Here is a 23,720-nt window from a genome sequence, read left to right as displayed (position 1 = left end):
GAGAGATGGGGGCAGAGCCAGAAGCACCGCATTCCACACAGGGGCCTCTCCTCTCACAGACAAGGAAACCAAGGCCCACAGAGCCCCTTCATTCCCTCAGCCAGCCCTGAGGCTCCCGAGAACACGGGCATCTCAAAAGCGACAGTTCCAACCCCCCAAGGGTAATCATGCACAACACATGTGAATTTAAGTTGACATCCCTTAGGGGCATCGCCAATCAAAACCACCCACCTACAAACTGTGCACAAGGTCCCACCCCAAGCTCAGCAGAAACCCCCGATACACCCCCAAATGGTCATGTTGGTACCTCTGGCTTCCATACCCCACCGCACCACTCAGCTGAGGCAGGCAGAAGAAAAGATTTCCACGTGTCGTCCTAGCAGCCGAGAGACTGACCGGCAGACTAGGTCATTTCAATGATTACAGAGCGGTAATGGAAAATTTCCAGCATTTCCCAAGGAGTGGGCTCTAGAAGCATTCTCAGCCTGGGTACAGGATGCCCATGCAGATGATTCATGGGAAAACACTGGTTCCTGATTTTGCACTGGGGCTCAGATTTGTAGGTGGAAGATCAAACTGAAATGCAGAGGCCTGCCTGTGAGTCCGGGCTCTGCCACACTGGCGGACCCTGGATGTGAAATGATTAAACACGAGTGCCATTTAACCAGTGCTGGGTGTCTGCCAGGCATGCTGGGCTGGAGGGATGTAGTGTCTCACTCAGGGGGCCCAGGCAGCCGGGCAAAGTGGAGGGAAGCCTCATCTCATCACCTCCATTTTACAGATGAGAAAACTGGGACTCAGCGAGGCCAAGTCACCAACCACCCCAAGGTCAAGGTCCCATCCCTCGAACCCAGAGCCCTTCTTCTCTTGAACTGAACTAATCTGAGTCTCAGCTTCCCCACGAAGAAAGAGAATTGGGCCTGTAGAAATCTGCAGCTGTCTTCCTGGGCTTCCCAGGTGTCTTCCCAAGGCTGAGGGGGCGTGGCGTCCTCTCCCCAGGCCGCTGAGGTGGCGGAAGGGGAAGAATTCACCCAGGAGCTGCGCTCAGGAAAGGAACTAGCGCCTGGTGAGGGGGAAGCGGGTAGGTACTCACGTCGATGTTCCTTAGGATGACGCACTTTCCATTGGTGTAAAGAAAATTGTTGCCCCTGGGGTCGCCGCCGATGATTTTGGAGACACCCCTCTCCACCTGGGGGAGGCTGGCGAACACCTTCTCTGCAGAGACACAAACGCAGCAGGGCACATGAGGGGCAGCCCCTGCCTCGGCCCCCCACCGGGCTGAGGACAGACAGCAGGGGAGGGGAGGAGAGGGGGAAAAGGAGAGGGGCCCTGGACCGGTCTCAGCCGGTCACCTGTTGCCTCCACCCGGAGAGGCGGTCGCCACTTTGAAGGAGCGCAGGGGACGGCGCGACTTCCTGGTCCGCGCTCCCCACCAGGCCCTTCAGAGATGCGGGGGCTCCGGGGGCTCCGACCGCATCGCCAACTTTGGGGCGCCCCCCTGGCCGGGGATCGCCGCCCGGCGCCCCTGAGGGCGGCGGGTCGCTCACCGGCTTGCGCCCGCACCCCTCCCCCGCGCCCCGGTGACCCCTCCAGGCCGCCCGCTCCTCGCGCCCCGCCGATGGCCGAGGGGGCCAGGCAGGGCCGGAGCCCACCCCGGGGGCACCGGGCCGCGGCACTTACTGATCTCGTATGGCATCCTTGCCCACTTGTTACCGCGCAGCGCTCGCCGAGAGCCTCCGGGGCCGCGCGCGCCGAGAGTCAGACGGGGCCGAGGCCGAGCCGGGGACAGGGGCCGAAAGGCGGTGCCGGGCGTGCGGTGCGCGGAGGGGGCGGTCCGAGGCCGGGTCTCCGAGGCCGGCTCGCGCCCTGCCCTGCGCGCTGCCGCTGAGTACGCGCCGAACCCGGAAGCGCGGCCCCGCGCGCAGCTCGCCCCCAGCTTTGACCATATATAGTCAAGCGCTCAGCTCGAAGGCTGCGGCCCCGGCAAGCCTGCGCGGACCTTGCCGCGCCCCTCCCCCCGCGCGGGCCCCGCCCCCGGTCGCCCCGCCCCGGAAGTGACGGCACTCGCGGCCCTGTGAAAAGGCGGGGCCCGCCGTGCTGGGCGTCAGAATGCTCTTGAGAACTGGTGGGCGAGGTTTGTGAGGGTGGGGGTCGCTGGGGAAGGGTGGGCGGAAGGTTGGGGTACTCGAGGTTGCTTCTTGCTGAAGTTTTGCGGGCGCTGAAAGCAGCGGAGCGCTCCGGGGAAGGCTTTTTCCTGCCTGTGTTTGCGTAGCGGGCGTTCCCGAGCCGCCAGCCTTCCGGCCGGGTGGACGCCTGCTGTTTGCAGAAGCTGTGAGGGGCCAGCTTGGGTTTTGCAAACGTAGGAGAGTGCTTTTTCTTGCTTTCTTTTTAAAGCGAGGCTAACTGGGAGTCGCCCTTCCTCGAAAAAAGCAGCTGGCAGGAGGAACTTTAGGGATGTAACTTGCGGGGCCGAACTCTCCCAAAACTTCCTTTTAGAAAGCTAGGAAGCCACAGAGCAAAGGGGATGTAGGTTCGAAGAAAACTAGGGCTTATTTTCTAATGAAGAAAGCAGAAGGGAAAGGGAGCTTCCACTTGTAAGATCGAGGCAGCGGCTCGTTGCGAGGGGAGAAGCAAGGGTTCTCAGGTGTTAATACTTTGAACCAAACCTTTGAGCGGGGGCTGGGGGCTACTGTCTTTCCACCGGAATTTGGTGCGGAGGAGGGTAAATGTGAGAATATGTTAAAGGGCCTGAAGCCCAAACTAGAAAACCTCGGGGTGATCCTTGACTTTCTCTAATCCACTGGGAAATCCTGTTCGCTCTCTTTTCAGAGTGCATCCAGGTTCATTTTTTGCGTCTTCCACTTAATAGGCCTGCAGAGCCCTGAAGTCTTACCTGGGTTAACGCAGGTGTTTCCTATCTGGTCTCTTGGCTTTTGCTCCCCGACCTTCACCTTCGCAGACTGCTCTCCCGAGTGCAGTCTGTTTGTTTCAAAACTGAAGATCAAATGTGTTCCTCAGCTTAAAACTTGTAGGCGCTTGGAATCTCAAAATTCAAGCCAAAGGGATTAACGAGGCCTACTGGGCCCTGTGTGATGGGGTCCATGAGACGCCATCTTACTCTCCTTTGCCTTCAGCTCTGCTCCCCCTTGCTTTCTGCAGCACCCCAGCTTTCTTGGTACCCCGGGAATGCCCCAGGCTTGCTCTTGCACCTTCGGGGTCCCCCCTCACCTCTGTTTGCTACCTGGAATTACTCTGAAAAGTACTTAAATGCTCTGCTCGCGTCACTTTTTTCAGTGAAACTCCCCTACCCTGACCACCTTATTTTGAGCTGCAACCTTCCAGCCCTTTCAGGTGCATTCCTGATACTCCGTTCCCTATTGTTGGGAGTGTGTCTCTGGCACAGGGTAGATGGGAAGGTAGTTTTGTGAATTGAAGGACCCTAGAAATGTTGTGTCTTTGTACATAAGGGTGAGATTTCTAAAGCAGAAATGAAAAACAAGTGTCCTATAAGTGGGAGCTGTAATTATTCTGAGAAACCAGGATTTAATTATTACCCTTATTAGGACTGGGTTAAGAGCAGGTGTGATAACTTAAGTTCATCCCTATGGCATCTATGTAATGCAAGGACTGACTTGGAAGTAAAACTGAGGCCTCAGCCTCAAGCCCTTATGCATGTCGGTAAAGCCTCATTGGACTCGGTGAAAATGAGACTATAAAGCAAACTTGCTTAGAATTAAGTTCCAAACCCCTGGCAGGATGCTAGGCTCTATGGCTCTTTTAGCTTACAAGTAAATTAGGTTGGTCTGGGGGCTTGAGAAAAGTTTGGGTGCAGTGGGGATGCTGGCCTTTATAAAACAAATCGCAGACAGTGTGACTTGGCAGGGAGTTGCGGCAGTTGGAAGGAAGAGGGGTGCGGGGTGCTCTTCTCTGGGGTGATCCTGGTCTGGTTGTTTCAGCTGTAAGGGCTCTGATACTTGAGCTGTGGCTAGCTGTGTTTCCAGCTCTCCTCCATTTCTCCTACTCCTCACCCACGCCTTTAATACAACCACCTAACAATGTGACCTTGGCCTCCAGTGGGGACCCTGAAACGACTGTACTCAGGTGACTCACTGCTGTGTCAGTCCAGCCACTTTTGAGACCCTCACTTCTGAAACTGCCTCTGGCACCTCGGGAATGTCCCAGAGAAGCCACCTAGGGCCAAACCAAAGCGAATGAGACCGGACTCCTTTGTGGGGGGGGGTCCGTTCCTGCAGTGACCAGTGACCCCATCTCTCTAGCTGCACTGGTCAGAAACCTCACCCACCCATTCTCACCCTCACATTCAGTCCTTCACCATATCTCACCTAGCCTGGCTCTCAAGCTGCCTTTTCACCGAGTCTTTCAGCCCTGCCACTGGCACAGTGCCTGCCTGGGGGCTACTGCACCTGTTCCCGGGCCTTCCCTGACACCCCAGTTTAAGGCCAGAGTCCATTCAACTGAATTCTTAAACTGTATGTAAGCAGCATTTAACATTTGTTGCTGTGCCTGCTGGATCAATCCAGCTTGCTTACCCCTGCCCCTGCTGTAAACATGAGAACAGGGACCACGTTTTTCCAATACTTAGTGAAGGTCAGGGCCTACCAGACAAGCTAAAGGAAGCTGCTGATTCTCATCCTGGAGAGAATGAGCCACAAGAGCATCACCTGACTTTGCACTAAATTCCAAAGCACGTAAAATAGTGTCTCTTAAAAACATGCACTTTGGGGCAACTCCTTAAGTCTTTCTCCAGGAGGAACTCCTAGGCTGGCTTTGGGGAAACTGGTTGCAGTTACCTGAGTTGGGTAACTCGGAGGAAACCCTTAGTCTGGCTCTAGATGTGTGTATGAAGAGGCTTTACGTTTGCCCCCTTTGGTTCTGCCAACTGCTTTGTAGTGAAAACGAGGGCTCGGGATGTGCCTCAGCCCGTGTTGCCTCCTCCATAAATTGGGAGTCTATACAGAGCTTTGGGGAGAAACAAAGGAGCACCTGGACAGGTGTTCTGAACTTCTTCTGCTTGCTCACTTTCAACGCTCGTGTTCTCACGTCAGGCTCTGAGGAAAGGGATCTCCTTCCTGTTCGAGTGCGCTGGGCCCCTGCAAAAGGGCTCCGTGCCAAGTGCTGGAAGGAGGAACGGAGCAGGGTGAGCACTGCTCCCTCCAGGAGCTCAGGGTTGGACTAGCCCACCTCTTGGAAGGGAATGTCGGGATGTGCTGTGCACTAGGGTAACCTCCCCATTACTAGCCCTGCTCCTCTAGGAATCTTGCTATTTCCTGGGTCCTTCTCTGTAACGTGTAAGCAAGCTCAGGTAAGCCACACTCAAGAAGCATCTCTATAAAGTGTCCCTGGAAGCGATCACCTCTGTCTCTCCTACCTTAAGCCAGTCTTACTGCCATCACCTTCAATCTGCTTCACAAGCAGACCCTCACTTCCAGATTCCCCGATAACTGAGCCCAGGTTGGATCAAGGGTCCCTCTGTTGCTGAACCAGTTTCATTCGCCTGATGAGTACAGCAAGCCAAATGCTGAGACGCTGAGGTTTGTAGCTGAGAAAAGGCTTATTCAGGAGGCCCCCAAGTGAGAGAAGACGGGAGGACGGACCTCAAATCTGGCTCCCTGAAGGTGAGGGGCTTGGCATACTTATGGGTGAAGAGTACAGGGTGGTTGGAGACGCAGGGGAAGGTGATTGGAGGCAGGAAAAGAGGTAATCGCTGCTCTGCACATGTATCTGAGTTGCATGGTTCACGGGACTCGTGTTCAGAAAATGGCAACATTAACATGATCTGAGGGTGTTTTTGGCCCTGTGACGGCAAAAGGTCATCCGTCAGACACTCAACGCAGGCCCAGTTGAATGGTCAGTGGTCTCGACTGGTTTGAGCTGGGCCAGAAGTAGCTCCAAGTTCCTGAAAAACACTTAGGCATCTCTTAACTATTACTGACCCATGTGTCAGCTGTTATCTATATGGGGCAGTTAGAGGAATGTTGATAAGTCTAGGCTGGGTGAAGCTTGGAGGGGATGCAATTTGCAAGAACAATTACAGCAAGCTTGATGAGTAAAGGCAAGTTACAACTTATTCAAGCAAGTTACAGTTTAATGGATCTAGTCCTCAGTTTCACAACCATACTCCAATTAGCTATGAACTGGGGTGGTGAAGGCGCAGGGGGCAAACTTAGCTACATGGTACCCACCTTGTGTCCTGGAAACCTGGGGCAGGGCATGGGGCTGCCCTCCTAGAAGGGAGAACTATTGAGGGCCATGACAGCAAAAGCTCTGCTTTTGTCCTCCACACCTTTGTCAGAGGATTAATAATGCAAAACCCTGACCCGCCTATATAAACCTATGAATGTTAACCTCTGTAAGTTCTTCCAAGGCAAGAACAAAGAAGTGAATTCTTACCCCCAACCCTGTGTGTGAGCTTGTTACTGGGTCCCTCCTTGGGCTGCTCAATTGAAGACAAGAAACAGTGTTTCACAGGCTGGCAGGGCTCTGGGCTTTGCAAACAGGTGAGTATCTAACACCTCTAACTAGTTCTGTAAGAGTTTGCAATTCCTTGCAAGCTATGGAACCTTGCATACAAAACTTTCCCCTTTGAGGTTATGTCCGGTGGATGTACTTCTAAGAACTTAGTAGCACTGCATAGCTTTGGTCTAGATTTAATAAACATAGCTCAGGGGATATATCCTCTTTACTCAAGTTACTGACCTATCCTCATTTCTTTAAGCCATCACCTCATAGACAACAACCTTCATTATCTGATCCTTCTAAGATCCAGGAGAGGGGCCCCACAAACTTGGTTTCAGAGACTTGGGCCGAAGTACTTCACTCACTCCTCCCCGCAGGGCAGCAGTCACTCCATTCCCCTGCTCCCCTTTGCTTTTTGCACAAAGAACTCCATGAGTCATACAACTAACACAGCCCCACTTGCCTTTCCGCTGCTGCCTGAGACTCAGCATGGTGGGTGAAGTGCCCTGAGGACAGGTGACGGAGTCCTGTCCTCACCCCAGCCTCCCTGGTTCCCTTTCTGGAACAGCAGACTTCTGCCCTTGCACTCACTTTCTGTGAGTCAGGTACTGGTTTTTTTTGCATGCTCTTGGGTCAGGTTATGACTTGGCCCAAGTTCAAAAGCAAGGGGCACAACCAGGATTCAAACTTGGGTCTGCCTTCTCCAGAGCCCAAGCTGTTGTCCTAAGCACATGAGAAAGGGCTAAACTGGACAGACCAACACTTGTCAGCCTTAGTTGTGTTCTCGAATAGGCAACTTACTCGATCGTGTTCCAGGAAATGGTAGAATCCAGTAGCTCTTTCAGGCAAGTTCAAGGATGATGTCAATTACACTTCATTTGAAAGGGTTTGCCCTTTTTGGGCAAATATTCAGAATCAAAGTGCTCTGCCTCTCAGTCCTGATGCCAGAAGATGACCCAACAGTCTCTGGCTGGCTGTGTGGTCGGTTGTGATGCTGGGCTCTGGGCACGGTTCTGTCCGGGTGGCACCCAGGAAGCAGGCACTCGGCTGCAGGATCTCTTGGCATCCTGTGTTACTGTGGAGTGTCTGGTCTGAGAGTCATGCTGGTGCCCTTGGTGATGACGTGGAGCCTTGGGTCAAGGGGGCTTCGCTTTCTGCAGAAAGCTTCCCAGGTGTGTCCTTGCACTCTAGTCTGGTCAGCGCTTGGGTCATTCTCCCTGGCCACTGCAGGCGTGGAAAAATTCTGAGTCTCCATAACTGAGTGCAGGGTGTCTTCAAGTCCCAATTCTGCAGAAGTGGCTCCAACGCCTGCCCCACATAACTGAGGATCTCGGACTGCCGAAGCATTCTAGAAATTCATCCTGGCTTCTGCCAACACCTGCTCCAGGTCAGTGCCTCTGACTCCTTGGGGCATCACTACTGGCCATCTCCAAACCTGCTTCACATTTATTGGTCGTTTCTCTAGTCTGCCTCTGAGATGTGAGGAGGCCGAACTCCTCAGCCTGGCTGGCGTGGCCATGAAGTGCTTCTGCTTCCAAGGGCAGAGGGCGGGTGGTGTCTGCGGCCCAAGACAGCTCTGCCTCGATGCCCCCAGCTTGAGTCTGGGCCTGGAGAAGGCCCACGCTCCTGGTCCCTGTTTGTGTGGGCTCCAGTCTCTACTGATGGCATTGTTGGGACTGGATAGTAAGGGCCTCTGTATGCAGACGACATGAACTTTAAGTTGGTAGTTCCAAAGGGAGATTGCAGAGGGTGAGGCTGGTGTCAGAGCCTCAGCTTATTTACCTCCAAAGTTAGTGCATCAGGCAGCACCACTAGTGTACGTCTGGGAGTGGTTGGCATCTGGTTTTAATTTCAAGAGGCTTGCAGTCTCCTCTGGCATGTCCATCCCATTTAAGCCCTATGAATCTTTGGGCTGTAGTTGTCGTTTCTCGGGATGTTGGCGCATCTGTGTCCCCTTGAAATTCCGAAGACTGGAGGATGCTGCGGTGTTGGCCACAGTTGGAGGCTTTAGACATGTTGCGGAGGATGACGGTGGGTCCTTGGGAGGCTTGCTCCTGCAGGATCGAGACTGTGTAGGTCAGGCAGCATGACTTCTGCAAATCAGCCCTGCATCTGGTGTCTGCCTGGTGTGCTATGGGTGTTGAAGTGATTCTCAATTACTGCACCACTAGAAACCAACGGGAAGAGGTGGTTTAATTCCAGGAGTGGTAGAATCAAGAGAAATGTTCCCAGGAACACCACTGTGAACATCTAAAACTTGGAAATTGTAAGGGCTTAATCCCAGGCAGAGTAAGTGTGGAGTCAGCCATTGGATGGATGTCAGTTTACTTTGTCATGATAGTTCAGGATTGGTTCACAGAAAGTTTGTTTCAACCCTCCCTTGGGTTCCCCACCACCCAACCACTCCGTTAATCTAGTGTCAAAATATTGAGTATCACCCTTGATCGTGGGTGGAATTAAGAAAACATACTTAAAGGATGTTTCCAAAAAAGTTTGGCCTGTGTCAACTCATGGGATCATGTTTGTTAGTTGAAATATCCATTGCATTAATGATGGGCCTTGAAAAGTTAGACACAAATAGAAAACCTAGGGTGTACTAGGCCCTGGAATACTTTCTATCCCTTTGTAAAACGTGAGCTCCTTCTGGGGAAGAAGCATAACCTTGCTCAGATACAGTTGTTACAAGTACATAACTTGGAAGAATAGCATCTTGGATGTCATCTCTGTAGCTGGAGGTGCTACAGAGGCATGGGGCATGGGGTTCCTCACTTTCCTAAGGTGTTGGAATATCTTCTGAGAGAAGTGACCTAATTGAAACTTACAGCGTGTGGGGTGTGTGATGGGGACCGGAAGTAGATAAAGACGTGTAGGCAACGAGATGTCAGGGTGAGGAAAGGAGCCCAGTGATGGCCTGTTTCCGGCTTGGGCAGTTGGGTGGTAGGTGATCTAGTCACTTAAAAGCTAGGCCACCAAGCAGATGATCTGACAACATGCTTTGCAGTTGTAAGCTTGGGCTTCCAGGGGCCCTGCGGTGTGAGGAGTAGAACAGCTCGCGGGTAGTCTGGTATCTTTTGGTAGTGCTTAAAACTAACTTCTAAAACACACTGCGTGTTAAACATATAGTGACATTCTTAGAGTTGCGGTTGGACCATAATTTTCATGGAGTAGATGACATCATGCAGCTAACTCTCCCATGACTGTTGAAAGATTTAGTTCCTCAGGTCCATGGAAGAGTCCCAGCTATGGATGTGGGGGAGATGTACATGGGGGTCCATGGTCATAACACTAATAGATGAAGACTTTTCAGGGTAAGAGCATTGTTGGGTGCACTAGGCTGGGCAGTGGTCTTTGGCTGTGTCATGATAACTACCGGCAGCTAGAAGAACCAGTTCTCCTTGAGTGCCCTGAGGTGGGCCCTGGGGCCTGGTCCTGAGAAAAAATGAGGACCTTCTGTCTTGCATTGTCCCCACTTGATACAAACATCTAAATTTAGAAGGCACAGCTGTCTAACATCTCAACCTGGACAGAAAGAACTGTTTTTAACCTTAGAGGATGTAGAGTCCCAAAATTACTTCCCATAAAGCTACATCTGATTAGGTAGCAAATCAACCCGTTCCTTCTATGGCTGACTCGTTAATGATGATGGGCTAAGTTATGCTCAGTGTAAAGGGAATTGGCTGAGTTAATAGTGCTGGGATAGCACATAAGACTTTCAGTGTCGATAAGAGAGCTCCAGACTAAGGGGGTGGGTGTCTTGGCCGTAAAAATACTTTCATTCCCATGGCAAATTAGATCACTAACGTGACAGCAGGTAAGACATGTAAATGAAACAGCAATTCTTGATAATCAGCAGCTGTGCACACAACTCAGTTTAGGTAGGTTTGGTTTTGTTTATGTTCAAGTCCAGGTTAGCTCAAAAGAATCAAGGTACCCAAGCTTGAATCTGGCCCTGTGGACAGGAAGCTAGACTGTTTCAGATGATCCTTTATTGGATGGAACGTACAAATGAGTCTCGGCCTCACGGATGTACTGTGACACAGCATATTTCTAGCTTCTTGCCTACCCTGCCTTGCCAACTGTCTATCCAACTTCTATAAGTGGTAGAATAGTATTTTGAGACTTCCAGCAGATAGTAGATAACGGTGAATTGTAAACTGTAGAATTACTCTCCAGGCGTGTGGCGAAATCAACACTGACTACGCATCTATTAAGTTTTTACTGTGCTCCAGACGCCGTGCTGCGTGCCCAAGATAAATCGGCTAAATGGCTGATTCTGCTAGGCTGTGTAAGGACGGCTGCGGTCTGGTGTTGGAGACAAACGGCACTGGCAAGGGTTTTATCCTGCGAATGAGATTGGATTACTCGTGGGGAGATAACAGGAAGGTAGTCTGTAACCAATGGAAGAGTGAATTCAGATGAGGGAGGGCAGCTCCCTACCTCTTATGACCTGTGAAGACCTCTTAGGGGAAATGGCTTTGGAGCACAGCATCACTTTAGGGGTTACAATATGCAAATTGAGGCAAACCTTTTGAGGCTTTTTGGCAGGGAAACCTCACCAGACTCCTCCTGTCACAGTCTTCCAGGCCCTGGCTTCTGGCTCTAGCTTTCTTGGTGCTGGATCCGTGACTGCACTGAGTCCTGCAGTACACTTCTCCTCCTGTAAACTCCCCCAATCCAGGCTTCCTGTATGTGGGGTGGAGCTTTGGTGCCCAAATCCAACCTTCATTTCCTTGCCCTTGAGGTTTCTAGAAGGCATCGCCCTGAAGGAACTAATGACACATAGATGAGCCCCTTTTGTAATGGTAAAGCTCTGTGGGGAGAACTTGTCTCAGACTCTGGGCTGGTATGGCATTAACTTCTCACCAAGTGCGTTGTTTTCATGATCCAGGTGAAGCTGGAGGCCAGCCTGTAAGAATGAGCTTCCTGGTGTTCGCTGCTCTGGATGCTCCTTGGCGTAGACGGGGGCTGCGTATGCCGGAGGACAACTCTGTGCCCGTGTTGGCTGAAGTTTAGCAGCTCTTATGGCTATGACTGGCTTTAACCTGCATGGGTGTGTGGACTCAGAACAGCTGGAGTATCAAATGTGGCCTTGACTAGTGTCCTGAGGTGCTAGACTCCATCTGGGTTTAAAACAGAAAAGGAGTTTTAATCTGACTCACTTGAGGCACGCTTGTCTGCAACATCAGTCTAAGCAGAGCTCAGGATTTGAGCAGATTTTCCTTGTCGGGGTCTAAAGAGGCTTGAAAGCAGGTAGCGACAGGAGGACACAGCACCAGAGCTTGTGACCCAGAAAGGAGCCCAGCTGGCTGTCGTGTACTGAATGAGTCTCCATGATGCCTTTGGTTGGCCCCCCTCTTGCTGGGGCCGTGCTCAGTAGGAAAACTCAGACTTATTAAGATGGTGTGGGGTGGAAGGAGTGTGGTATAGTGAGCTCTACAGAGCCCTCCAGAGGGTGATCCTAGTGAAATAGACCGCTGAGCTTAGAATTCATCCAGAAAAACCTGCTCAGGGATGCATCGCTGGCTGACTTTCAGAGCCTGCTCTCTGCGAGCCAGAACAGATGAGCAGATCAGGAGCATAGAGGCTCCACCCTTAAGTCTTGGCCTCCCTGGCCCAGGATTTGACTGTCCCCTGTCCTGAGTAGCTGGGGAGCTGACTCAGTTGTCTCAGGACCCCATTGAAGCAAACTATCAATCTCAGAGTAGCAGGTGTTTATACCCTACATGTGCTAAGCTTCTTCAGATCCTGCCTGTCATGCAGGGGTTGCTAGGCTGGTGATAAGAACCAATAGGCTATGGGGGCCCGGCTGTGGAATTCAAAGAAAACAGAGCCTTGCTGGATCTTTTGTTAGCATACAGATGCCTGAGCTGGGGGATGGAGTCTTGGTCTGGGTATACGATTCCCGCTCCAGTTTCAATCCTATTTGGACCAAGGCCCTACAGATTCATGCAGTAACTCGGATTCAGTGGTTCCTTATCCCATAGGAGATGGAGTAACTGTCATTGGAGAAATTCCCTGAAAGTCATCCATGTGAACAGCCTTAAGTGAGCATTCGTCCCAAAACACACCCCAGAAGACACCAGGACTATAGGGAATGTGGGGCTAGGGGTCCCATGGGAGTGACACTCCCAACGCAGTAAATGTGGGAGCACCTTGGATGCTTATCCTTTAGGATACATGTGATTATCCACCTTGGAGAATGATCCTGTCGGTTCCCATCTTGCTACATCCTTTGGGGAAAAATCGGCTCACACTGGAGAAAAGCTTCATCCACTCACTAAACGTAATGAGTCCTCTCCTCTCCTTTGTGTCCAAAGCCTCACTGGAGGGCAAAGGGGATCAATGTGGAGGTACCTTCAGCCTTTCAGTTAGCGTGAATCCTCCTGCACAGACCTCACTGGGGTTGAACGTTTTCGCTCTTGTTTGCTGTAGATAAGTTGGTCTGATTCAGCATGGAGATTTTTTTGCAAGACAATGATGAAAATCCCATTAAGTTTTTTTTTTTGTTTTTTTTTTTGTGTGTGTGTTACGCGGGCCTCCCTCTGCTGCGGCCTCGCCCACTGCGGAGCACAGGCTCCGGACGCGCAGGCTCAGCGGCCATGGCTCACGGGCCCAGCCGCTCCGCGGCACGCGGGATCCTCCCGGACCGGGGCGCGAACCCGGTTCCCCTGCATCGGCAGGCGGACGCGCAACCGCTGCGCCACCAGGGAAGCCCCCCCATTAAGTTTTAATGGTGGGAAATGTCGATCCTCCACAACCCCAGGCGTGGCCCGTTTCGGTGGGCCACGAATCCTAACATTCAGGTCACAGCATCTATTCTTCAGTGGGTTATACTGAAGACATCGAGTTTAAGATAGAAAATAAAGATGGGTCCTATGTGAATTGTTCTGAAGTCTTCGTGGCCAGGAATCTGACTTTGGTGAGGACAGCACCTTGATGGGACTGCCTCAAACTGGTCTTTGCTGAAGTTGCACTCCTGTGCCTTGGTCAATTCTCTGCTGGCCATCTGTCGTGCGAATGCTCTAGTGCTGCCGGTGAAAAACCCTCCCTTCTGGGTGGAGGTGGCCTGGGAGGGCTATAGAGACAGACACAAGGCTGGCCTGGAAACTGGCAGATGCTGTTCCAACTTTCCTGTTGAATCATGAGATGTCTCGTTAGCTGGTCTGTTGGTGTCCGCTTTCCAAATACGACTTGATGTCGGCTACTGAACTGCACGCGCAGTAAATTACGGGTAGGTGAGATCGTGAGAAATGCCGCTGGCTGTGGGGATCTGGATGCTTCCAGGTTGTGATGGGCTCAGATGAAGTTAAATCCAAAAGAACTATAAGAACAAATGCCTCCTTTTAAAAAAATCCTCCGTTGTGAGGGTAAAGCTGCAGAGGTTGGCTTTACCTCTTGTGGTCCCGCATCATGGGACCTCCCGCAGATGAGGTGGGCCCCCCAGTCCCTCCCACTGGCAATGCCTGAATGTGGGCAATGGTGCGATGTGAGGATCAGAGACCCGATCCTGGGAGGGTTGGGTCCGCCGGCTGAGATGGGCTGAAGGGTGCCAGCTGCTCCTCCCAGTAAGTCCCTTTGCAAGTGGCTCCCTCCCGATCCTGGACCCTGGAATCTGAGGGTCCAGGTAGGCCCTGGGCCACGTCCTCCCTATGGGAATGACACCTCTGAGCTAAGACCAAGCTACGGCTTCACAGGCCCCGCCCAGAAAACACGTCTGGAACTGCCAGGCAACATAATCTGATTTTGAAACCTTGACCGCCTTGCAGAAGCAGAGAATGTCCTGACTTTTGAGGCAGGTGGGCCCGGGGGCCCAGGAGGTGGTGCTAACAGCTGGGAAAGGACACCACAGGGAGGGGCGCTGTGAGCCCGTGCTGGGGTTTGCGTGGTGGGTGGGTGTAGCTGAAGATTCGATAAAACGGATACTGAGTTTCCTTGGCTGTAGTGGCATTGCCGTGTTTCCCCTTAAACGGAAGGGGATGTAGGTGAACATTGTAGGATGCCGCTGACTTCATGGTAACTGTGGCTGAAATGGGGGAGAAGACCTGGGCATGGCCTCTGCAGCCCTGCATCGTCTCAGGTGCGTATGTTTGGGAACCTTGTCCCAGGACAAAATGTCCAAGGTTCAGACTCCTGGAAAGAGGACGAGCTGTGTCCTCTGCTGGGTGCTCAGCACCCACAATGGCACACAGCTCAGCCTCTGAACACACCAAGCAGGGCGGCCACACCTGCCGCCTGCAAAGTTCTGATGGCTGCACCCTGGGGCCCAGGACAGGCTACAGTCTGAATGGGCTTCCTGGACCGCCTAGGAAAAAAAAAGACTGGGGACAAGAAATTCACGAGTTTTTTGGTAAAGTCTGATGCCCTGGCGCGTGGCAGTCCAGACTTACGGGGGACTTCGGCTATCTGCTTAGGGTGGTGGTGCTGGGGATGATTATGTCAGGTGGTTTGGGGGGCAGTCGCTCCAGTGGACGCGGAGTGCTTCCCACACGTGTCTTTACGAGTGAGAGGCACCTTGGAGCTTGAGGTCAGAGCAAGACAAAGGACCTTCTAAACTGAAGAATCTCTTTTTAAACCTAGGAACTTTGCCCTGGGTGGATGTTGGGGGGGGCCTCAAAATGGACATTCCTCGTCGTCCAGGCTGGGTCGGCCTCTTCCCGCGAGATGCGTGAGAAGCAGTTCGCTGTGCTGGGAGAGCTTCTGGGGCCGATGCGTGTGGGAGGTCTGGCTTTTCCTGCCCACCATAAAAGGCTACAAACACCAGGAGGCAGAGAATGCCTGCCTTGGGAGAGGGAACTTGGTGACAGGAGTCAAGGCCGTAATCTGGAAGTCTGATAACGTCACTGAATGCCTCTGCCTCTTAGTTGCCGTTTGCATGGTACTTAATGATATCCCTTAGTTTTGGTCTTTCAGAATTATTTCTACTTTCTTTTGCCAGGTTTGTGTACTAAGCAAACCTGGAGGAGCACTGACGGTGGTGTCCTGGAGCCGTGATGGGGAGAGAGGCTGGCAGACAGTGTGGACTGCAGCCAGGATCCAGGGGAGTGCTTCTGTAGGGATCCCAGTGGAAGTGGGACCCTCCGTCCCTGGAGTCGGTGCCCCACTGTGCTCGGATGCCATGACGGTGAACTTGCAGGACTTGGGGCTACTTGTCCCCTGATGTCGAAGTTGTACCTTCTCAGCTGTAGTCTCTGCCAGACTGGAAGCTCCCTGAAGGCAGGGACGATGTGCTGCTAACAGCGGTGTTTCTGGGGCTCAGCATGAAGTTTCCTTGGAGCCTCCCAGGGCTGTTGAGTGCTTGGATGTTGCCTCTATGTGATCCGGCTCAGTTGTTCTGTAGGTTCTGTTGCTTCAGGATCACACTGGGCCTTATCTGCTGTCTCTCTTGTGAGCTCACTAAGGACAGGGAAGCAGGCTTTCCTTAGCGCCTTCCTCTCCCACCAAAAGTTTGGTGCAGCCTAACCCGAGGTGTTCAGGCAGGACTGAGCCTGTGCTGCTGCATGAGGAGGTGGGGTGTGGTTTCACTAAGTGCCTGGTTAGACAGGACTCACTGGCCCCATGGGGGCTGTCTTGTGATCCCTGGGTGCCAGAAACGCCTGCCTCCTGTCTGCAAGGGACATGTTTCTCAAGGGTCCTGTTCCCTCAGCTTTTGCATGTCCAGGTGCTTTTTGCGGCAAACGTTGCCCCTTTAAGTGGAGGTGGAGGGGAGGATGTCTGGGTTACTGAGAATAAGGGGAAGAGTCTTCAAATGTGGACTCGGGCCTGACGCACGGGTGTTACCGAACTGGGATCCTTAGCCCGAAGCCCTGCCAGCCAAACGCTGAGATGCGGAGACTTACAGCAGAGGAAGGGTTTGTCCATGAGGAAGCCAAGCAAGGAGACAGGATGAATCTCTAATCCACCTCCCCAATGGGGAGGGGCTCAGGGTATTTATGGGACAAAGAAGCAGGGTGGCCTGGGGAGCGTGGGGAATGGTGATGAGAAATAAGGAAAAGGTGAGGTAGTCGCTGGCCTGCGCAGGTGCAGCTAAGCTACAGGCTTCTTCGTGGGATGCGTGTTTGGAAAATGGCAGTAGGATCTGAGGGAGTTGTTGGCCCTTTGATGTCAAAAGGCCATCCTTTGGACACTTGCACATGCCCACTTGGAGGGTCGATGTTCCTAACCAGTCTTAACTGCTGGGGCTGGAACTAGACAACAGCTGACTCCAAGTTCTTGGAAAACCACTTGTGCGTTAACATCTTGAATCCTATGACAGATACTATCTATAGGGGTGGTGAAGGGGTCTTCTAACTTTAGACTACGTGATGCTGGGAGGATATGCACGTTTTGGTAAACAAAGCGAGTTGACCAGTGAGGGCAGCTTACAGATGATGGAGCAAGTTACAGTTCAATGGCTCTAGCTGATGGCTACCCTTGGTTTTACAGGGAGATGCCTCCTGAATTGTCACCAGATGGCGCTTTCTAGGTGTCTGGGTCCTGGCTGCCTCCTCATGGGCTCCTGGGTTTGTTCTGGTACAAGTGGAATAAGGCCACATCGTGTCCTTGTGTCTGCTTCACTTAGAATCTTTGAGGTTTATCCACATTTGTTACATGTGTCAACGTTACTCCTTTCTAATGGCTGAAAGAGACCTGGCGTACATGTATCACCCTTCATTTCTATTCATCTGTCAAGGACACTTGGAGTTTCCTTTTGATTCTTTGATTCTTCACTCTGGTCTCTTCCTCGTAGTAAAAGGGCACTGGCCCCATCATGGGGCTCTACCTTCGTGACCCCATCTAAGCCTAGTACTCTCAGAGCCCCCCATCTCCAAATACCATCACACTGAGGGTTAGGAGTTCAACATATGAACTTTAGGGGGCATAGAAACATTGTCTATAACAGCTGAGCTTTTAGCTATCTCATCCTGAAGTACGTGAGCTGTTTTTCTTCCCCAAACATCTTTTGTGATAAAATACCTACAACATAAAATTTGCCACTTGAACTATCTTAAGCGTACCGTATACAATCATTACAATCAGTATGCAATCGGTGGCAGTCATTAATGATGGTTGTACAATAGTGTTAGGGTAATTTGAAAACTTGTTCGGCACTCTACAAAAACTCTGCAACTATTAAGCAATGACTCCCATCCCCCACCCCACCCCCATCTCCAGCCCTTGGCAAGCTCTAATCTATTAATTAACTTGCTTATTCTCTATTTCATGTCATTTGATCACAAAGCATTTGTCCTTTTGTCTGGCTTATTTATTCTAAATAACTTCAAATTTCATCCACGTTGTACAATGTGTCAGAAATTCAATCCTTTCTTGGGTCTGAATAACAGTCCATTGCCTGGATATACCAAGTTTTATTTCTCTTCACTTGTTGATGGATAATGGAGTTTCCACATCTTGGCTCTTGTGAATGTTGCAGTCAATACTGGTGTACAGGTAACTGCTGAAATCCATGTTTTCAGTTCTTTTGAGTGTTTAACAGGAATGACTAGGTCAAATGGTAGTTCTGTGCTTAGCACTTTGAAGAACTGTCAAACAATGAACTGGTTCTGGAGGTGCTTCTATGTAGAAGACATAAGGTCCTAAGGTCCTTTTGGAATAAGACCCCCCACAGGTGACAAAATCAACTCCTTGTAGTTTCATACTTGAAACTGAACATCTAGGAAGGTCATATCTGCTACAGTAACCTCTGGAAGAGGAAAGCCCAGCCATCCATTCAGGGGGTCAAGATTCTTTCTTCAAGGACACTTGTGGATCATTGGTTGTTAAGAGTCAACAGAACTGAAAGCTCAGTCCTTTTCTCAGTGAATTCTTATATGAAGATCTTCCCTGTTAAGTAGTTTCAGATTTTGAAGCCAGTGACTCCTTATCCAATGGCAGAAAATAGAAACCATTTTGCAGCTCTTCAATAGCATCTTGCTTCTGCCTCAGGAGATTTCCTGCTGTACTCTGCAACACTTCGGAACATGCCTGACTTGCCTTAGGCAGCCAGTCTTGAGCCTTGAGTGGTTCCCCATGATGCTTATCCTTTGATTTTGGGGGATCTTTCTAGGCCTTGTCCTCGATATCTGGGGGTAGAGGGTCTGTCTAGTGATGAGTAAAAATAGAAATATGAGTTTTAATCCCATCTTTCAGAATCAAGACTGGAGAGCTTTTATCACGCTTTTAGAAGTTCTTTGGACTGACTGGCCGTTAAAAGTTTACATCCTTACAGGAATCCTGGAAGGGGGCCAGTTCTATGCATTATAGGCATACCTGGAGATACTGCAGGTTCAGTTCCAGACCACCACAAAAAAGCGAATATCAGTGTCACACGTTTTTTGGTTTCCCAATGCGGATAAAAGTTGTTCAGACTACGCTGTAGTCTATTAAGTGTGCAATAGCATGTACATTAAATTCCTTATTGCTAAAAATTGCTAACCACCACTTGAACCTTCAGTGAGTAATAACCTTCTTGCTGGTGGGGAGTCTCACCTCGATGTTGATGGCCATGGACTTATCAGGGTGGTGATTGCTGAAAGTTGGGGGGTAGCTGTGGCGGTGTCTTAATAAGACGACAATGAAGCCTGCCACGTTGACTCTCTTTCACGATTTTTCTGTAGCATGAAATGCTTTTCGGCGTATTACCCATAGAACTTTCAAAACTTGAGTCAATCCTCTGAAACTCTGCTGCTACTGCTTTTATTGACTAAGTTGCTGTTACATTCTAAATCGTTTGTCATTTCAGTAGTCTTCATGGCATCTTCACCAGGTAGATCCTTTCTCTTCTCTAAGAAGCAGCTCCTCATCCGTTAAAGTGTTACAGACCGCAGCCATTTGGTCACATCTTCAGGCTCCACCTCACTCTAGTTCTACCACCTCCATAGTTACTTCCTCTGCTGAAGTCTTGAACTCCTCAGTCATCCATGAGTGTTGGAATCGACTTCTTCCACATTCCTTTGAATGTTTATTTGACCTCTTCCCACGAATGACAGATGTTCTTCATGGCATCTAGAATGGCAAAGCCTTTCCAGAAAGTTCATGTACTTTGCGCAGATTCAGAGGAATCACTCCTCGTGGCAGCTATAGCCTTATGAAATGTTTTTTAAGCAATGAGACTTGAAAGTCAAAATGACTTCTTGATCCATGACTGCAGAATGGATGTTGTTAGCAGGCATGAAAACGCCATAAATCTCTTACATCTCCATCAGAGCTCTTGGGTGACCAGGTGTATTGGCAATGGGCAATAATATTTTGAAAGGAATCTTTTTCTGAGCAGTAGGTCTCAACAGTTAAAATGTTCAGGAAACCATGTTAACAAGATATGCTGTCATTCGGGCTTTGTGCCATTTACAGAGCACAGGCAGAGTCCCTTTAGCATAATTAAGGGCCTAGGATTTTTGAAATCATAAATGAACATTGGCTTCAACTTATTCCCCGGCTGCATGAGAGCCGAACGAGAGTCAGCCTGTCTGAAAGCTTTGAAGCCAGGCGTTGACTTCTCTTCAGCTATGAGATTCTCTAATATGAGGCTGTTTATTCTGCATTAAAAAATTCTGTTTAGTGTAGCCACCTTTATTAGTGATCTTAGCTAGATCTTTTGGATAACTTGTTGCAGCTTCTACATCATCGGTTGTTACTTGCTCTTGCACTTCTAAGTTAGGGAAGATGGCTTCTTTCCTTAAACCTCCTGAACCAACCTCTGCCTGTTGGTTCAAACTTTTGCAGCTTCCTCACCTCCCTGACTTCACACTGAAGAGAGTTAGGGCCTTGCTCTGGATTAGGCTCTGGCTTAAGGGAATGTTGTGGCTGGTTTGCTCTTCTATCCAGAGCAGTAAAACTTTCCCCATGTCAGCAATAAGGCTGTTGAACTTTCTCTGTGCGTTCGCGTTCACTGGAGAAGCACTTTCAATTTCCTTCAAAAACTTTTCCTTTGCCTTCACAACTTGGCGAACTGTTTGGCACGAGAGACCTAGCTTTTGGCCACTCTCAGCTTTTGACCTGGCTTCCTCACTAAGCTTAATCATTCTAGCTTTCGATTTAAGGTGAGACATATGACTCTTCCTTTCATTTAACCCTGCAGTGGCCTCTGAGTGTTCATTCATTGGCCTAATTTCAATGCTGTTGTATCTCAGGAAACTCAGAGGCACAAAGAGAGGGGGAGATAACGGTGGAGTGGCCGGTTGGTAGAGCCGCCAGAACACAGTTATATGGGTGCAGCTCGTGGTGCCCCCAAACAATTATAATAGCAACATCAAAGATCACTGATCAGAGATCACCGTACCAAATACAGTAATGAAGTTCGAAATATTGTGAGAATCACATTGTGACAGACGTGCAGTGATCACATGTTGTTGGAAAAATGGTGCTGATACTTGCTCGATGCGGGGTTGCCACAAACCTGTAATTTGTTTAAAAACCAAGAGGGAAATGCGATGAAGTGGAGCACGTAGATGAGGTGTACCTGTGAAGCTATCCTGGTGGGTGGTCTCCTGCCCTCCACCCGCTACCTGCCCTGGAGTAACCGAGTCTGGCGGTCCTGGATGGTCTTCTGTGGCTGGACCCGTCTTTCCTGGTGAGAGAAGTACCCAGAAAGGGCTGTGGGGGCCATGGAGGCATTTCTGATAACTTGGTACAACTGTCTGGGGCACCTGCTGGTAAGGAGAGGTGGGGTGTCCCAAGCCCTTTCTTTGAAGGTACAGCCTCAAGTACAAGCTGCGTGTTCACCTGAAGGGGGCCAGTGTGCCCACCCGAGTGGCCGTGCAGAATGGGGCGGACTGCCCGACGGCTTGCCCTCTCCGCCCCAGCATTAAACATGGGACATCTTTATAACCCCTGGGCTTGTGCCCCTCAGAGCCCAGAGAATCTCCAAGGAGTTACCATCCCTGCTGACTGAGTTCACTCTCCTAGAACAATTCCTGCTCCTGAAACGTAGTCTGTGGGCCCGCAGAGAAGGGGGTGCCGGCCCTTGTGCTGAGGGGGCTCTGGCCAGAGGGAGCTGTTGGCCGAGAGACTGAAGAGAGGATTGAGCCCCTTGCTCTCACAGAGGGGAGGAGGCTGTCAGAGCGGCCAGAACTTGTCACATGTGTCCCCTACTGGTCTCCGTTTGGCAGTCAAGTGCCAGCATTGCTAGGGGCTGGGCCATGATGCAGCTTTGGGGAGGTGTAGGTGGGTAGGGCTATAAAAGCAATCTGCAGGTTAACCCAGTTCTTCAGGGTCATCTGTGATATGTGGCCTGACTTTCTGAGCTTCCAGTAGTGTAAATTGGTTTCTTTAAGTGAAAATGTTTATAGAGAGAGACACTCACAGGCAGAGTGTGGGCCATTTCAGAAGGCGAGAGCGACCCCAATATTGTAAATTGTGATTGAAGAGTAAACATTTACAACGAAGCCCTTTGACTTACCTGTATATAACAAGGGCTTTATATTAAGGATCATGGTTTTTGTCTGTGAAACTTTGAAATGTATCACTTCTGCCAGATGGCAGCGAGTGGATTTGACAAAATCGTCACCTTAACTGGCTCGTTAGGCAATTCACTTTTGCTGTTCTTGTACTGTGGGTATATTATAGTTTCAAAATATACACTGAAGCCATCCTTGGAAAATACCTGTCAGCTTTGTCAACTTGGGCAGGGTTATGGGCTTTCAAGCTAGACTATCCGTGTCCATGACTTGGAATGGAAACTATAACTGCTGCTGTGCCCCCATATTTCTGACCCTTTTTTCTTCACACATTACTGCTAAGGAAAGGAATGAACCATAGAAATTACTTTATTCCCTCTGGTTATTGCATGACAAAGTGAATTTTTAAAATAAATTTATTTATTTGATTTGTTTTGGGCTGCATTGGGTCTTCGTTGCTGCATGTGGGCTTTCCCTAGTTGCGGCGAGCGGGGACTTACTCTTCGTTGCGGTGCGCGGGCTTCTCATGGCGGTGGCTTCTCTTGTTGCGGAGCACGGGCTCTAGGCGTGCGGGCTTCAGTAGTTGTGGCATGGGGCTTCAGTAGTTGTGGCTCGTGGGCTCTAGAGCGCAGGCTCAGTAGTTGTGGCGCACGGGCTTAGTTGCTCCGCAGCATGTGGGATCTTCCCGGACCAGGGCTGGAACCCATGTCCCCTGCATTGGCAGGCGGATTTTTAACCACTGCGCCACCAGGGAAGCCCGACAAAGTGAATTTTAAGCTCTCTTATCAGGAACATACTTAGACATACACATACATAGTGAGCATAGCATAACATGTACGCAGAACCATCTCCTTGACTCCGTGCAATTTGTTCTTGATTAAATGCTCTCCAAGCCTCACCTGCGGCAGTTAAGATAGTCGGGGGTATTAGAGGTGGTCATGGGATGCTGACTGTGACAAGCAGGTGATGCATGTCACTCACAGGTCTGATAAACAGTGCACATAGAAACCATCTAAGGAGGGACGTTAATGTCAGGCCCTGGTCACCAGGACCACTCCACCTGCAGGTTGGATCTGGGAGAGGACTTCTCCCAAGTCCCGCTTAGCTTGATGTGACTGGGTGCCTTCATGTTAAAGAGAATGCATTTCCAGTTTCTCCAGGATGGGCTTGTCTCGTCTTAGCACGTCTTGCTGCCTGTGAACAGCATCTCTGGCTCATCCAGCTGCTTCAAGTTGGATGTGATTGGGAGCTCCTTAGGGACCTGTGTTCTGGTGCTCTCTGGCCAGGAGGTCATGTAGTGAGCCTAGCCAGGGCTAGCCCAGCCCTGAGCCTGATGCAGGGTCAGCAGAGAAGATGCAGCTAGAGAAAAGACCTGCCCAGGCCTACCCTAGTGCTGAGTAGGTTTTAGGGGTGTTCCAAGATTTCGGTTGTCTAGGACAAGGTCTGATGTTTGTAGGGAGCATAGCATCTCCTAGGGTGGGCTTGGGAGACCAGCATGTCAAGCTTCCACAGGCTTCTGCTCTCCGTGTCTGCTGTTATGATGCCCTCGGGCCACCAGGTGGTGCCAAAGGACTCCCCTCAGCCAGCAGCCAGGCGGGAAGCTCTGGGGACTCAAGAATGGGTTTTGAGGACATCAGTGGGGAATCTTTCCTCTGCCTAACCATCTTTGTTCTTGCCCTATTTTCCTTCTAGGAATCTTGACCCTGTGTGACTTGCCTCCCCCTATACCAAGCTCACCTACCTTTTGAAACGTAATTGATTCCATTCCTGCTGGACAGCCTGGGATCTGGCTCGCCCAAGGTCCTGCACTAAGCAGGTAAGCTCTTTTCTTCAGAATCCTGTAGATTGTGAACACCTTGTGATGTTACTCAT

At 50.7% G+C, this 23,720-nt stretch overlaps 1 protein-coding gene and 1 long non-coding RNA gene across 2 annotated transcripts in view; one reads left to right on the top strand and one right to left on the bottom strand.

Moving 5' to 3' along the window:
* The window catches only part of WDR1 (WD repeat domain 1), a 39,708-nt gene extending 37,846 nt beyond the window's left edge, over positions 1 to 1,862 (bottom strand). Inside the window, exons 1-2 of the mRNA XM_007120642.4 lie at positions 1,681 to 1,862; positions 1,094 to 1,215 (exon numbers count right to left, since the gene is read on the bottom strand). Coding sequence (XP_007120704.2) covers positions 1,094 to 1,215; positions 1,681 to 1,696 — 138 coding nt within the window. The 5' untranslated portion in view covers positions 1,697 to 1,862. The remainder of the gene's footprint in view (positions 1 to 1,093; positions 1,216 to 1,680) is intronic.
* Positions 1,863 to 2,058: 196 nt separating this feature from the next.
* LOC112063761 (uncharacterized) overlaps positions 2,059 to 23,720 on the top strand; it is a 96,174-nt gene continuing 74,512 nt past the window's right edge. Inside the window, exons 1-2 of the long non-coding RNA XR_003680612.2 lie at positions 2,059 to 2,134; positions 23,541 to 23,664. This is a non-coding gene — a long non-coding RNA (uncharacterized lncRNA). The remainder of the gene's footprint in view (positions 2,135 to 23,540; positions 23,665 to 23,720) is intronic.

Source organism: Physeter macrocephalus, chromosome 7 (genome assembly GCF_002837175.3).
Source record: "Physeter macrocephalus isolate SW-GA chromosome 7, ASM283717v5, whole genome shotgun sequence".
NCBI classification, from domain to species: Eukaryota; Metazoa; Chordata; class Mammalia; order Artiodactyla; family Physeteridae; genus Physeter; species Physeter macrocephalus.
The sequence above is the reverse complement of the archived record's forward strand: the minus strand, read 5'-3'. Positions and strand labels throughout refer to the sequence as shown.